The 17,593-nt window shown below is 42.3% G+C and overlaps 1 protein-coding gene across 1 annotated transcript in view; it reads right to left on the bottom strand.

The window, feature by feature from the left end:
• TRIP4 (thyroid hormone receptor interactor 4) overlaps positions 1 to 5,391 on the bottom strand; it is a gene marked incomplete in the record, with an annotated part of 1,109,057 nt that extends 1,103,666 nt beyond the window's left edge. Inside the window, 1 exon segment of the mRNA XM_044077489.1 lies at positions 5,217 to 5,391. Within this exon segment, the coding sequence (XP_043933424.1) occupies positions 5,217 to 5,293 (77 nt within the window).
• Positions 5,392 to 17,593: the final 12,202 nt, after the last annotated feature.

Raw genomic sequence — 17,593 nt, forward strand, 5'->3', positions numbered from 1 at the left:
CATGCCTGTCTCTCCATCAGGTTTTGTTGATGTCGCATATTAGATTTAGGCCTTTTGAGTGGGTAATGCGCGAGGAGTTAGACTTACGGATATGGAGCATCTTAAGTAGGACTGGCTCTGAGATTGCCTTGTAGCCAAGACACAGATCACCTCTGAGCAATCTGTATGATTCAGAATACAGGGATAGTAACTTGAGCTTGTCCACACAGAACAGGCATTGAAGGCGAGGGATTCTCTTTGTGAGGTACTTCTGTGGGCCTTCCAGTTAGTGCAGGTGTTTGGAGAGGTACATACCAAATGAGGCATTATACTCAATTATTAGCCTAATGAAGGAGGAGTACAGAGAGGTAATGGCCTCTTTTTTCCTGGATGCAATCCCTTTACTTATGAGATGAAACAAGTAAAAGGCTCTTCTGACCACTGCCGCTACACGATGGTCAAATGTGAGATTGTTGCCAACCTGTGTACCTAGGTCTCTTACCACAGGTTGCACTGTTAGGGGGTTGCAGTTGATGTGATAATCAGTAGGTGCTACGTTTTTGCCAAATCATATGATAATACATTTTTCTGCATTTAACTTAAGGCCATGACTTTGACACCAGTGATTTGTTGCTGTGAGACGCTCTTGCAGTATGTTAACATCATTTGAGGAATCAATGCACTACCCAACTTACAGTCGCCCACAAACTTGGTCAGCCTCAGGCTTTTTGTCTTTGCCTGAACCTCAGAGAAACAAATGACAAACAGTAGGGATACCATGACAGTCCCCTGGGGAACACCACTAGTGATAGGTCTACTGCTGGAGGCACCAATTTTGACCTTCTGGGTCCTATCAGTGAGCCAGTTGGCCACCCACCTGATGAGATAAGGACTTACCTCAAGTTGTGTTAGCTTTTCAATGATGCCCGAGTAGGGCATTGTGTCAAAGGCTTTGGCCAAGTAAAGGTAAGCTGTATATACTGACTTTCCCTCATCCAGGTCCTTGGTGATAGTCTCAAAGAAGTCAACTAGGTTCAACAGGCAAGATCTACCCTTGACGAATCTGAACTGGGTGGGGTCAAGTGCTTGGAGATTGCTTATGTCCTTGTTTACTAGATCCATAATAATATGCTCTATGGCTTTACAGCTCAGACATGTCAAGCTAATGAGGAGATAGTTTCCAGGGTCAGTAGTGACACCACCTTTGTATAAGGTGATGGCAATGGCAGTTCTCCACTCTGCTGGAATGAAACATACACTTAGGCTGTGGTTGAAGAGGGTGCTCAATGATGAAGCTAGTTCTTACTGGAGATGGTGAATAATACAGCATGGGATACTATCCGGTCCCATGGAAGCTGTGTTCTTTGCCTTGGGGCCTTTAACACTTGATCTACAGAGAATGTGAGGTGCGGGACAAGAATCAGGGATGTTGAATGGGCCTTTGGGGGATGGGAGGGAAGCTTGCGCTGAGCATATCTGCTAGCATGTTATTTTATTTACCGGGGTAGCACAATGATCAGTATTGACCAATTTCAGGCTCAGCCCAGGTGAAATACAAAACATTTCACAAACAAAAAATGCAGAAAAGTAGCAGCAGGATGGTTCAGACTAATTACATAAAAGAACTGTGCATATACTTTCTACTGAACAAGTACAGCGCAATGTACAATACATGCATTAGCTTCTAGAGAGTGTTCCTGGAGCACTATTCAATCTTGGTTGCATGAAATGTCAGAACTCCCTCTATGCCATGCAGTCAACATGACTATGAGAAACTTCACTGTATTTATGGAAAAGATGTTCATGCTGAAAGTCACAATAAGCCATTTCATAGCAGATTCAAAAAGTGCTAGGACAAGTGACGAAGAAGCTTGCAAAGAATGTCATTTTGTCTACAGAACTGCAACTTCAGAATCAGTTATAAACCACATAGCGGAACAAATTATTCATACTAAAAGAAATAGAAAAAAATACTTGCTTGCAGATGAGTTGTAAGTTAACTGGATTATACCATAAGTACCGATGAAAAAGGAAGCTTAAAGAGATACTAAAATATGAAGACATTAAAATGTTATATCATAAAAGATCAACCAAAACTGTGGATCCCTACTGTCTGTCATTCAGAAAGAGCCTTTTCATTTAAAATGAAGCATTCTGTATACAAGGATAGCTCAAACCAAGCAGAATTATCAGACCAAGGCAATCAAGAAATGTCTGACAGAAAAAAAGGAGTCTCAATTAGCCAAGTGTAAACAGAAGATGAGATTGGTTGCCTTTGCTAGGATTATACACACAGAGAGAACAAGCAATGGTGCTGTACAAACCGTGTATCCCAATAACCCAAGAAAAATAACTACATCCTATTCAGCCTAGTGAAGACCATCGAGTAGGAATGGTACACATTTGTTTCAGTATCAAGGCAATATCTGCAGGATACATGTCAACTACTGCTCAAATTTTCCTGAAGGCATAAAGCAAACTGATGTTACAAGTCAAGGTAGGATAGTTCTACTAAAAGCTGTACTTGAGACATTAATCTGCATTTTGAAGTCAAATAATGGTCCATGGTATGCTTGTAACTCAGATTCAGGAATTCCAAATAACACTTAAAAGTCCCATTTGCATTCAAACAACTAAACACTTGATGAAGACATCAGAGTATAGACACAGATTTTACCCTGCTGTAATACAGAAACAACTCACTGCAAGTTGTGGGTCTGTCACCCTGTTAGCTGTTACACTGTCATGGGCTAAAGAGCAGAACTCTACTTCAATATCAACTCTTGAGTATAAGAAAAGGTACAAGAGAGGCTGAAACAAGGACTTCCAAAATGTCTGCACATTGAAGAACAACTTACTTCTCCCGGTGTGAAAACAGAAACTTAGAGAAAGCCAATGGATCTAAATTTCTGGGTAAATGTCAGTAACTGGCTAGTATATGTACTGCCTGGATGCCAGGAAAAAAGAAATACAGAGGACCTGAAGGAAAATCAGCTACAAACGGTGATGAAGAAACACTGAATGGGAGAACTACTGCAGCTGTACAGCAAAAATCAGTGCAAGCTTTAGACATGACTTTCAGTAACCTAGAGAAATGTATAAGGTAACTGCACAAAAAACGGATTAAAATAAACAAAACACTGATGGAGTATATCAACTCAAACAATCAAATGCTGAAAAAATGGAAGAAGCTTTAAACAGATATTCAGATAAGGTGATAAAACTGCATAATTCAGGGGTCAAAATGAAGAAAATGCTGGCTGAATATGAAACTGGTCAAGAGAGATGTTTCAAAAAATAATACAACTAATACTGCATTTTATCTTTCTGTTTGTTTCACTGAATACTGTGTTAAAGATAGTACTGCATTTTATTTTTCTGTTTATTTGTTTCACTGAATACTGTGGTCTCTCTCTCTCTGCAGTTAGTTTTCCTCCCTCCCTGTTCCTGTTGTGGTACTAATCTTGGTGGCTTTGGAACTGCCCACCCCTCCTGTAAAACCTGTGTGTCCTGTTCAATCACAGCCTCACCTCAGGCTTTGTCCCTACCGAATGGCACCCTGCTATAGTCATCCCTCTCCACAAAGGAGGAGTGACTACAGACCCTGGGAACTATCGGCCCATTAGCCTGACAAGTCTGATATGCAAAGCTATGGAATGTATCATCATGGACCAAATAAACAAGGATATAGGGAATCTCCAAACTGGATCCGACACAGTTCGGTTTTGTGAAGGGTAGATAATGCCTGCTCAACTTGGTTGACTTCTTTGAGTCAATCACCAGAGCTGTAATGAAGGCAAGGTGGTTCATACAGCCTATCTTGATCTGGAATCATAGAAAAACTCACTAAGCTAGGCATCAACCCCTATATCACTAGGTGGGTTGCAAACTGGCTCAGAGATAGAACCCATAGTGTGAAAGTAGCTGACTCCAAGTCAGACTGTCGACCAGTCACGAGTGTAGTCCCACTGGGATTGGTCCTGGGTCCTCTACTGTTTGGCATCTACTTCTCAGAAGTCCAGGCCAACATGAAGGGACTCTGGCTGACAAAGTTCACAGACGATTGCAGGTTGGGAGCCATTATTAACTCCCCAAGTGATATTGACATCCTACAGAAAGGCCTCACTGAGACCAACGATGGGTGTCAGAACCATGGTCTTAATGCCAAAAAATGTGTCGTCATCCCCTTGGGTGCCTGTCAATCTACTGGCATTGTGATTGGCCCTTTGGTGGAGAAGAGAGGGATAAAGTTTGCACTGAATCCATCAGTGAAGAATGAAGTACTAAAAAATTATAAACATTTGAGTTTCAGACATTGAAAGCTGCGGTGGTGCAGCGGTAGCGTTGTTGCCTCACAGCAAGAGGTTCTCCCGTTCATTTCTCGGCTGAAGTGCCTTCTGTGTGGAGTCTGCATGTCCTCCCTGCGGTCGAGTGGCGTTCGAAAAGCATGCGTGAACGGGCGTGCCTTCATTGAAGGTTGGGCATCGGGCTGGTACCTCAGCACTGTAAAAATCTACTGCCAATCATTAGCGACCAGGGTTCCTCTGTGGCGACCCCAGACCAGGGTTCCTCTGTGGCGACCCCAACTGGGAAAAGCCGAAAGAACATTTGAGTTTCAGACATTAAAAGTTCAGAAAATGTATACTAATGCAAACTGTTGCCCTTGTTTATAAAAGCAATATTTAAAATCTGTTCCTTTTTTTTTTTGGCCTTTGTCTGTCCTAACCCACCCCACCCCACCCCAATGAATACAAGCAGTGCAATGTCCGGGATCTGCAGTCATACCTCTTAACTGTCCCTGATTTTGACTCAAATGTTTGCCCTGTCCCTCTGTGACTTTTGCAGGAAAGGTGGGGAATTATATTTAATAAATAATGCCAATAATTAAGAGTTGTCTCTTACTTCAAAAAATGCACATTAATTCATATATTATATTAGTCTGTCAAAGTCACTGATGTTTTATGGATTTGTACCTGATTGGTTGAGAACTATGTCTGCAGTTACTATGCTATACTAAGACTTACAACTTAATAAGAAACACTAACATTACACTTCCTAAATATTACACTTCCTAAAGTTTCACATGAATGAACTCAAAAAGCTAATGGAAGGTTGCACCACTACCTATATAACACATCACTACTACCCTAGCAACAGTTCAAAGAAGTAAACTACAAATTCTTGTCGTCTGTCGACAATTTTATGAGTTGATAAACAGGAAAACACGCAAAACTTACTGCGCAACATCTTCACTAACTTCAAGTCCGAATCTACTTTTCAACTGCTCTTTACACCACACCGCTAAATTCTCCATGTATTTTCCAGCACTGTACCCGGAACCCACTGCGTTCCCAACATGGCCAGTGGCCTAGCAACGTCACTGCACCACGTGAAGCACGCAAAATGGTAATCTAGCTGTCTTCAGAAGGCAGTGCTCTAAAGAGGGTTGTAACTAGTTTGTGCGTTTTATTGACAGTTCTTCATTTTTATTCTTTAAAACACAATTTTTATTATTTAAAAAAATCCGTATTCCATGCTGAAAAGGTTTGTCACATATTCAGTGTTAAAACTTTTTTAACAAATAACCACTGTAAAAAATATTGAATATTCAGTCATCAAAAAAGTTGTTTTTGTAATTATGAAGAGGCAGCTATTGACCATGACGTGTGTTCTGTAGTTGAAGTTAATTTCAAGTGTTCCACCTTTTACCCATCTGTTCCATGTTTTAGACAAGGAAGGTTGACATATACGATTATTTAAATATAAGATGACTAGTGCTTGTAACATTTCTATCAACTGTACTGATTTTCAAAGACTGTCCAGATTTTTGCGTCATATTTTTAGTTTATTCCTCATAAAATTGTAGTTTTCGGGCAAATCATTGGCAAGTCATTGCAGCTTGAAGTCAGAAAATAATGACAGACATTTAGTTTCAGACTCCATACCATTCACAAAATGTATGTTAATGCAAAACATGTTGTTATATCAATTTTCTAAGAGGAATGTTTAAATAAAAATTGTCCCTGTTTTGAGGTCGGAGGTCTTTGTCCTTGTCCCCCCCCCCCCCCCCATTATTTATAGAAAGTCGCGGTGGTGCAGCAATAGCATTGTCGCCTCACAGCAAAAGGTTCTCCCGTTTGATTCTCGGCTGGAGCGCTTTCTGTGTGGAGTCTGCATGTCCTCCTCGCAGTCGATTGGCGTTCGAAAGACATGCGCAAATGGGCGTGCCTTCATTGAAGGTTCGGCATCGAGCTGGCACCTCAGCACCGTCAAAATCTACTGCCGAACATGAGCGGACCTGAGTTCCACTATGGCGACCCTTAACCGAGAAAATCTGAAGGAACAACAACAAATTTCTTGCTCTAAGAGGTAGAGGTTGAGATGTATGCTTGTGAATGTTTTCTGACGAGTACGTGGATAACATTTGCTTCAGTTCTGAACAAATTATATGATTGTCTTTGTGCTGCTAGGTGCCTGATGTTCACTTTATGAGTTGGATCAGTAGTCCTTTCCCCGCATACTTCTCATCTGCTATGAATTAGGCATAGCGCTACGATCTATTACCTTGGTCAGTGGATTTACCCTTGCTTTTCCTTAAATTTACTGACGGTCTTCCTTCATAAAGTCGAGCGTACTGATGGAGGCACACCTTACCAAATGTAGACAAATATTCATCTATCAAACTGTGTAGAGTGAAGTATATGAAAACTTTTTTTTGTGAGAAGTACGAAAGTGCTTCCTTTTCTATCTGCTATGATTTCTAAATGTCAGTGCTGTGATTTTTTTTAAATAATTACATTTTATTGTAGTCGAGTGATAATGTGGTACACAAACTAAACATAATAGCCAACGCCAATTAACAGAACGAATAACATTGAGAATAAGAGATGTTAAGTTGTCCATCTCGCCTTCGTTCTTGCTGTTTGGGTTCGGAGCCGATCCTCGGCTCCGACTCTGCCATCTTCTGTAGCTCGAGAGCTGTTTACTGGCTCGAGGCTACCCCTTATCCCAGCATCAGCTACCCAGATCTCGTTTGCCGCTTCAGCTGCGAAGTTGCTTCCTTACTGCCTCAGGCTTAGTATACTTTTTTTCTATTAATATATTGTTTATTCTTGAAAGTTTGTCAAGTTTTTGTCTAGATAGTTTTCTTTTATCCCTTATCGCTTTTTTTGTGTATTTTAGCTTTGTTGGCCGTCGCTCCATAACTCGCAGGCCTTCTGTTCCCTTGAACTCGTTTAAATTAGAGAGTGCCCCCCCCCCCCCAGGATAGCCGTTTAAATTAGAGGCTTTCCTTCTGTTCCTTAACTGTAAAAAAAAAAAAAAAGTCTTTGTTTTTGTTTTTTGTAGTATAGCTTTTTATCATTGTTGTTGTGATTGTTGTTACTATAATGTCTAAAGATACCAAGGTATCTGGCTTCAAAAAGTGTGACTCATGCTGTCAGAAAATGTCTCTGACAGATGGGCACACTAGTTGTGTTTATTGTTTGGGCACTGTTCACCTGCAGGACTCCTGTTCTATATGTCACGCTTTTAGTCCAAGGGTCCTGCAGGAGCGCAAAAACAAATTAATCCTTCGGGGATTATTGAAGCCTCAGGATTCTCTGGTTAAAAGTACTAAGCCAGCGAAATCCCCTAAGTCTGTCAAGCCGTCGGCTCCACCTTCGGAGCCGACTCCTTTACTTGACCAACCAAGTATGTCTGTGCCGGCTAGCACAGACAAGACAACTCCTCCGTCAGCTCCATCTGCTATTTCGGAGCCATCTCTGAGCCATAAGAGACTGAGGTCTCCGTCGTTGGGAGTCCAGCCACTCGGCACCTCAGTCACCTTTGTTACAGAGTGAACATAGCCATCATTCTTCCCACTCCTCTCGATCCTCTAGATTATTAGATCGTGATGTGGAGAGAGTAGTAAGTAGGTTGCTTAAGTCACAGGCGTTGGCAAAAATTCTGTCCAGCCCACCTCAACAGGTATTGGCTCCAACCGCCTCTATTTCTATTCCTCCTCCGATTACATTTAGCTCGGAGCCGGAGACCATGGATCTGCAGGTAGTAGAACCGTCGGCTCCGATCATCATCTCTCCTTCGGTTCCGATGTCGGCTCTGATTACCTCAATTGTACCTTCTATCAAGGGATCTGGGAGCTGAGGCTCTCTCGTCAGCTCCGCGGGGGGAGTGGCATCGGACCCCTGTCTGACCCCATTCTCCCCCTCGGAGCTTCAGCGCAGGTGAGCTCAACTTCAACACCGGCCTCGGAGCCTTCACCCTCGATGTGGAGAAAGACTCCTGTTTCTTCGGAGCCGGAGCTTTCTCTGCCTAGAGGTCGGGACGCCTTCAAGGTCATGCAGAGTGTGCTGTCCCCCCGAGACAGCTCTACTGCCAGCTCCATCGGCTCCTCCCCCCGTGGTGTCTGTTCCAACCTCTACTCCTCCTCCAGACCCCAAGCATAGGGAACCTATGCCCCAGGACACCCCCATTGGGTGATCCCTCTTCTTCCAAAGCCTCCCCTGATCACTCGGAGGAGACTCCCAGGAAGAAGAAGAAGTGCAAGAGGAAGCACATAGACTCCCCTGAGTCTGTCACTTCAGATAGAGACATGGATGAATCAAAATGGTCCCCAAGGTCTCCCTCTGTAGATGTTTCCTTTTCAGACATCCTTGAAATGCTTAGACAGAGGAGGGACTGGACTTCCCTAGCCCCTACCGAGGACGAGTCTGTATACCTGGACGCATTCGGTTCCCAACCTTCCAAATCCTGGGTTTCTCCTCCTTTCGATTCACTCATGTCTGTAGTGGCTCGAAAGGCTTGGTCAACTCCAGATTCTGTGGAACCTACTCCGAGGAGACCAAACAAATTTATTACAGTCCCCCAGGACAAGCAATTCCTCTCCAAAGGTGTGCCCGTGGATGCCATGGTGGTAGCAGCAGCCACCAAGAAAGAGTTAGCAGAAACCTCTTCATCTGTTCATCCTCCGAACAAAGAGTCTCGGACGATGGACAGAAATGGAAAGTGAATGTTTGCTTCAGCAACCTTTTCAATGAGGTCCCTGAATTATCTATGCCATTTTACACATCTTCAAAGGGATCTCCTGAAACAGCTTGGAGATACCCTTCAAGATCCTACAGCTGAAGGAGCACCAGCCAAAGTAGCTGCTCAGCTTGCGACTCTTAATTCCATAGTTAACTCCTTCATGAGGCTGATTTCCTATGCAGCCGATGGAGTGAGCAGAGCCACAGGGACAGGTGTGGCTCTGAGGAGACATGCTTGGCTGCGGCTGTGTCAGCTTGCAGAACCCTTTCGAGCATCCTCCACCAATACTCCCTTTGATGGCTCCTTTCTCTTTGGGCCACAGGTGAAAGACACGTTGACCAGGTGTGAACAGGAAGGCAAGACTCTCTCTGCCATGGGAGTCCATTTTTTCACTCCTTCCAGACCTTATGCCAAGGGTCAGAAGAGCGGAAAGATGTGGTTCTGAAAATCCCAGGTACTCTTGCCTGACACACATGGTGATTTTTACCCTAGGGGCAGAGAGGGAAACAACAATAACAGACACCGCCCTTGTGGCAGAGGGGGTCTGCAAAACCAGGGTGCCAGATAAACTTTCTCTGCCAAACCCTTCCAGCATCCCTGAAGGGTTGCCTGACTGCTCACCTCTGGAGGCAGTCGGGGGAAGACTTTTGCTGTACCCAGAAGCCTGGCAAAATATAACAAGAGACAGATGGGTACTATCCATCATATCCGGAGGTTAAAAAATTCCCTTCCATCAATCCCCCATAGAATCAAAAAAGCCCATCCCAGATGTCCCACCCAATCTAAGGGATCAAGCAGTCACAGAAGTTTCAAGACTGCTAGAAAAAAGAGCCATTCATGAAGTCCCCGCAGACCAACTAGGATCCGGAACTTACTCAAGATTCTTTTTAGTACCAAAAAAGACAGGGGACTGGAGACCAATATTGGATCTCAGTAGATTGAACAAATCTGTACAAAAAGAAAAGTTCTGGATGGTGACACTGCAGCCATTTTCCCTTTTTTGGGTCAGGACAATTGGATGTACTCGATAGATCTTCAGGACGTGTACTACCATATCAAGATGGACAGATGCTCCAGGAGATTTCTTCGCTTCCGGGTAGGGGCCAGTCATTACCAGTTCAGAGCTCTGCCCTTTGGTCCCACCTCAGCCGCCAGGGTGTTCACCAGGTGTATGGCTGTAGTCATGGCTCACCTGAGGCGTCAAGGATTCCAGGTGTTTCCCTATCTAGACGACTGGCTCCTGACTGCTACCACCAGGTGTCAACTCTTAGAGGCACAGGATTATACAATCACATCATGCACTCAACTAGGCATTACAGTAAATTTCAAAAAATCTGCCTTGTTGCCCTGTCAGTCTATCACATACATAGGAGCAGAATTAAACACAAAAGAAATGTTTGCAAGATTACCACAGGAAAGAGTTTCCACTATTCATCAACAAGTGTTAATTCTAATGCAGAGCAAAAGGGTTCAAGTCAGACATGTCCTCCAAGCTCTAGGCTCCACGGCAGCTGCCATTCTTCTTGTCCCATTAGCGCGTTTCCACATGAGAATCCTTCAGTGGCTTCTTTTCACGCAGTGGTCTTTGCAGGAACTACCCATGTCTCACATGATCCTCATCACAGAAACATGCAAAAGGCACCTTTCTTGGTGGATGGTCTCCCCACTAGTAATTCAGGGCAGACCTTTCATACAACCCCCTCCGGTAGTCACAGTGACCATGGACGCCTCCCTGATAGGGTGGGGGGGGGTCATTATCTAGGCTGGACAGTCCAAGGCACTTGGCAACCTCACGAGTAACATCTGCATATCAATGTCCTAGAAATGAGAGTGGTTCTCCTAGCGTTGCAAGCCCTTCAAGACTCTCTTCCTTCCGGGACCATTGCAATCCAAATGGACAACATGTCAGTGGTGTGGTACATCAACAAACAGGGCAGGACCAGGTCTTACCCCTTGTGTCGAGAAGCACTCTGACTGTGGCAATGGGCGATTTCCTCCCAACGTTTTCTGATGGCAACACACATCCCTGGGAAATCCAACATTATAGCTGAAAGGCTCAGCAGAGCTATCCTCGTGCCTCACGAGTGGCCTCTGAATCAGGAAGTTGCGGATCTTATTTTCCGCAAATGGGGACAGCCTTGCTGCAACCTATTTGCCACTACTCTCAACACCAAATGCAGCAGCTACTTCTCCCTGGTTCCTCTTCCAGGTCATATACCCAGAGATGCTCTAGTCCACGACTGGTCTCAGGGACTCCTTTACACTTTTCCCCCCTTTCCCCTAATTCCAAGACTCATACAGAAAGCAAAATTGTTGGGTTGCAAAATGATCCTCATTGCCCCATATTGGCCTTGACAAAATATGGTTCCCGTTCCTACACCTCCACCTATTGGGTCAACCGTGGATTCTGGACCCAGTTCCAGATCTTCTGATTCATCAGTCAGGCGGGTTGCACCAATCCCTTCAAACTCTCCAGCTCACAGCTTGGTTACTCCACTTCCAACCTTAGCCAGGCTTTCCAATATCTCCCCAGCAGTCCGTGATATTATTGTTTCCTCACATAAGTCTACCACGAGGAAAACGTATGCTAGTAAATGGAAACGGTTTTCTTACTAGGCACAATCTAGAAATCTGGATCCTTTCTCAGCTCCAGTCCATGAAATTCTTGAATTTCTACCACAGCTTTTTCAGTCTGGTGCGGCTTCCGCTACCATTAGAGTACAACTGGCTGCCATTTCTAATTTTCATATCGGTACGTTTAATTCTAGCATAATGTCTCAAACTCTGCAAGGCCTTTATGAAAGGAACATCTCTTCTTAGACTCCCAGTTAGAGATCCTCCCCCTCCTTGGGATCTCAATTTAGTTTTAGCCTCCTTAATTTTGCCTCCCTTTGAACCAGCAGCATCATGCTCTTTAAATTTTCTTTCTTGGAAGACACTTTTTCTGGTTGCTATCACTTCAGCTAGACGTGTCTCAGAACTTCAAGTACTATGTCTTCGTCCTCCTTACCTGGTATTTCACAAGGACAGAGTTTCTCCGAGGACCAATCCATCCTTTATTCCTAAAGTCTGCTCTGAGAACAATTTAAATCAATCCATAGATCTCCCAGTTTTCTTTCCTAATCACAGCAACAAGGCAGAATACAAGCTCCACCAATTGGATGTACACAGACAATTGCGTTTTTACCTCCATAGAACTAAGGAACTAAGAAAGTCAGACCAGTTATTTCTTTCTTATGCTTTCAACAAACAAGGCCTTCCAGTTTCTAAAGTGACCTTATCCAGATGGTTATCTGATACTATTGCCTTTATTTATCAGTTATGAAATAAAGAGCTACCAGCTAAACCAAAAGGTCATTCCACTAGAGCATTGGCCACCTCTGTAGCCTTTCAGTCTAGGTTGCCCATAGACTCCCATCTATGCAGCTGCCACTTGGGCAAACCCCCACACTTTTATCACTCATTACAAGGTAGATATGGTCTCCTGAAGCAGAGCTTCCTTTGGTTCTACTGTTCTGAAGAGTTTGTTCCAATGAGCCACCCGGGATTTTAGGTGCTAGGGACGCTGTCCCAAACAGCAAGAATGAAGGCGAGATGGACAACTTAACTCATTCCCTCCAGTAGAGCTCTTTTGAGTGTATATCTTTAACTCCAAGTGGGTGTGGCTTCAGCATTTAAAAAATGAAGTTATCACCTCACAATTATAACAAATAATTGACAGAGGTCATATATCAATACAATTGTGTTTGCCATCATGTATGCTTCAAGATAAAATATTCTGACACCTTTTATGCAGCATGGTTTTAGAATTATTAATGCAAATATGAACAGGCAATATTTGACGGCCAGAGGCGCAGTAGGCGGTAACTGCAGAAACGCCTGGAGACGTTACTCAGCTGTAATGAGTTAACATAAAGAAGTTCTGTACCTACCATAACATTCCATGTTAGTTGTCTTCATCTCGCCTTCCTTCTTGCATCCCTCCCTCCTTCCCCCTTCCTAGAGGATTGTGAGAAGTTCCCTTTGTTTTCACTGGCTGAGCATCTTTTATTACTTCTCATGCCAGGTAACTTATAACTCTTCCTTGTTTAGGTGTATTGGACAACCAGCTTTTAGGGATTGGTTACTCTACTTATGTCTAGTGTGCTCTATCACAAACAAGATCTGGGTAGCTGACGCTGGGCATGCTGGGATAAGGGGTAGCCTCAAGCCAGTAAACAGCTCTCGAGCTATAGAAGATGGCCGAGTCGGAGCCGAGGATTGGCTCCGAACCCAAACAGCAAGAAGAAAGGTGAGATGAATACAACTAACATGGAACGTTATGGTAGGCACATAACTTCTTTTTTCGCTGCTGTCCATAATCATTAATCATACCTCTCAACTTCTTAGCACAAGAAATCTGGACAGAGCCAAAAATAATGGGGGGACAAAGGCTTAAAAATAGGGACACATTTTAAATATTGCTTGTTGAATAAATTTAGAAAGTTGCTAGAATAAAATGTTTTGTGTTAAAATGTATTTGTTCCTGAAGGATATGAAATCTAAAATTTAAAAGTTTGTCATTATTTAGTGAATTCAGTCCTCCCTATTTTGCCAGACAAGCACAAGTTTTATGAGAAACAGACCAAAAATTTGAGGCAAAAATTTGGACAGTTGAGAGGTATAAATTCATATGCATATGTGTGTGTGTGTGTGTGTGTGTGTGTGTGTGTGTGTGTGTGTGTGTGTGTGTGTGTGTGTATATATATGTACACACACACATATATCTCTATACATATACAAACACATATACATGTGTATATACAGATATATATACGTATAACTATGTATATATTTTTATGCATATAAATAACTACATATATGAATACATGTATATATGTATTTGTAAATAAATGCATAGGTGTGTACAGGTATACATATATATATATATATATATATATATATATATATATATATATATATATATATATATGGGATCCGTACAGATCCCTGACGGCACTTTCTGCCAAAGCAGAAATCACCGAACATACATAACTGAAAGTGCTGTTCACCGAAGCAGCACTTTCAGTTATGTATACTGGTTGTGCCGGTCGCAATACGGTGCGGTTAAGGGAGAATTCCCTTTTCCCCACTGTAGTGCGACCACAGAGTGAGAATATAAAAGTAGGGGGTGTGGGGGGGCTGTACTTTCGGTTACGTATGTTCGGTGATTTCTGCTTTGGCAGAAAGTGCCGTCGGGGATCTGTATGGATCCCATATATATATATATATATATATATATATATATATATATATATATATATATATATACACACATACATACATGTATATGTGTGTGTGTGTGTGTGTGTGTGTGTGTGTGTGTACAAGGGAGCTTTTGAATATGTCAACTGTATAGCTGACAGCTGTTTTTTTTTTTATCATTACACTACTGGGGCTGGAGAATATGCCCTTTCCATGGTATTGTGGGATCTCAGAGTTGGAATATATTATTAGCAGGATATGTGGAGGGAGTAGCCTCCACATAGGGGGTGCAGGGGTGTTTGCTGTACTGCAAAATAAAATTGCCTTTTTTATTGAATGTTTAGAGATTTTATTTCAGAGCATGCACAGTTCAGTGTTTGCTTTTTTTGTGTGTATGCCACCCTGAGCAACTGGCAATAATGGAGAGCAATGGACTCAAGGGTACCTCGCATCTATGAATAAAAATGCAAGTTATGCTAAGTCTAGTGTTCTCCATTATCACCTAGCACTCAACCTCTTTCCTCCAGAATCAAGCAAGTACACTCATGAGTGCCAGAACCATATGGCAGAGGGGTGAGAACCCCCCCATTTTCAAGAGCTCCCCAATATGTCCTGAAACTGCTGCCCGAATAGCTATTACAAACAAACATTCACATTGGCATTTTCAAGGTAACAGCAAGGTCAGGCAGCCAGAAAAAGACAATTTGAGCGGTACAGAAAAAGACAATTTGAGCGGTACGAAGGCTCAAAAAATGGGACATTTTTAAACTTACTTATTCATTTAAAATTTTAATAGAAAAGCTTTTTTTTAATTAACAGAAGTATGAAACTTTAATGCCTGCCATTAGTGGGTTGTGGGTGGATGGATTGGTGACTGACTGTAATCTTCTGCATACCTCTCAACTTTTGCTTAAGAATTCTGGACAAAGCCAAAACTGATGGAGGAGTAGAGGGCCAAAATTGGGGACAGATTTTAAACATTGTTCTTATAAATTTAGAAAGCTGCAAGAATAACAGGGTTTGCATCAGTATACATTTTGTGAAGGATATGACGTCTCAGACATGAATATTTCATTACTTAGTTGGCACAGTCCTCAATGGTTTGCCAGAAAACCACACATTCTATGAAGAACAGACCAAAAATATGAGGCAAAAATATGGACATAGTGTGAAATTCTGGAGAGTTGAGAGGTATGATCCAGAGAGATTTACCAGAAAATCAAGCATTTTAAAAGGGATAGATCAAAAATATGAGGCAACATCAGGGATGTCCTGCAGAATTCTGAACAGCTGATTTATTGACCCTTTTCAGCCACCTCCACCCTGAGATCAACAGCAGTAAAGATAATTTACACAAGTAAGTAACAAAATGAAACACTTGGAGCCTCCAATACTACGAACTACGACTTTATTAAACAAAAACAACAGCAATAAATGCTTAACTTGTTCACTGCATTTTTCGTCAGCCATGAAACTTCTTCAGCAAAAAAACGTTTATTGCTGTTGTTTCGGTTTAATAAAGTCATAGTTCGTAGTATTGGAGGCTCCAAGTGCTTCATTTTGTTACTTATTGGTGAAGGTATTCCTGAGGCACTTTTTCTCAATAATTTACACAAGTGCAATAAAACATTACATTCATGCACATACTTCATACAGTTAAGAGGTATTTTTAATTTCCATAAGTTGGTGCAGACCTGCATGTTTATTTACTTTCATCCACTAAGTACCAAGGTAGGCTTTGGATCTCCTGTGTAATATGCTGTTTTAGGCAGAATTTGGCACAAAGGTACATTTCACTGGAGGTAGACCGACTTCTAGTGTAGTAATCATTTTGCTGTATTTAATTATTCATTCATTCTCTACACTGACATTTTGCTATTCAGGATCATTATAGGGGTAGGCAAAGATTTCCTATAAGCTATGGAAGTAAGTAATAAAAACAGATTAGATTCATAGATTCGTAGATATTCCAAGGTCAAAAAATGTTATGACCATTCACACTTTGTCAGTACTCTCCCTCAGGCATCACCTCCTTTTTTCAGGAGGGCCAGACCAGTAAAACACAGAGTAAATTTGTGGATACCCATCCAGTCACTAGTTTCTGTTTAAAATAAGATGGTAAGTTGCACTGTTTAACAAATGGGGGAAATGTATTCAAAAGTTTCAGGAGGTGCTGCCTTATAAACATGCCTCTCCACTGTGCAGTGTTGGTGAAGATTTAGACCCCTGTCTCTACTGCTGGTGGAGATATTGGACTTGCGGAGAAACAGGGGATCCAGGATAACTAGGTCTCTAGTAGTGCAGCAAGCAAGACAGACTTCTCCCTCACTGAATAAAGGGATAGAGCTTCCAGCATATCTTCTTAGCTTGGGATTTTAGGCCTGTGATCTTTTTGGTTAGGAAACTTTAGGGTTTTGCTAACTGTTTTAAATGATTAATGAGATACACCCCAAAGGGGGGAACTGTACTCACTAATTATCATGAACAATGCTGAGTATAAGGGAGTAATTACCTCTTTAGACCATGGGGTATTCCTTTGGCAATTAGGTGGGCTAAATATAAGGATTTCCTAACAACTGTGGTCACATGATGGTCAAGACAGAGGGAGCTATCAGCCCGTGTATCTATGTCCCTGACACATTTTTTATTTGCAGTTGTAAGTTGGTTGTGTTATGTTGGGGGGAGGGGTTGTCGACCAAAAGTGATACTGCACTTTTTAGCATTCAGTTTGAACTAAATTTTGGTACACCAAAGGTTTACTAGGGAGAGTTCATTCAGAGGAGTTTGGGTGAAATACTGTGACTGAAAAACAACCTCCAGTTTGCATTCATCTGCAGACTTTGTTAGCCAAAGGTGTTGGTTCTCCACTTGTGTTGTGGATCAGAGAAGTAAATACCAAAAAGAAAATGTTCCAACACTGAGCCCTAAGGGGATACCAGTGGTCACATTCATATTTACTGATTAGGCACCTGCAAATCACACTGTGTGGGCTCTGTCTTTCAGCCAGTTTGCTATCCATCTTACTGCATATGGAGTCATATGATACCAGCATGGGGAATAGTGCTAAAGTCCTTCACCAAATCAAGATATCAGAGATGGCCTTCCTCTGTCACCCCTGGGATTTCGGTTACTGGCTAAGGCTCTTGCCACCCCCATAGTGCCTTTTTAGGCAATGTCACAAGAACAAAATTTATGACGTAAAAATACCCTCTAAAAACAACCTCAAGGTTATTTATTTATTTACATTTGTTTACCGGGAAGTTCAGACTGGACACAGGTCCTTTTTCAGTAGTGGTCTGGGGAGAAAAGCTCCACAGAAAGAAATAGAAAACAGAGTACATGA

Source organism: Protopterus annectens, chromosome 7.part0 (genome assembly GCF_019279795.1).
Source record: "Protopterus annectens isolate FY-2018-M chromosome 7.part0, PAN1.0, whole genome shotgun sequence".
NCBI classification, from domain to species: domain Eukaryota; kingdom Metazoa; phylum Chordata; order Ceratodontiformes; family Protopteridae; genus Protopterus; species Protopterus annectens.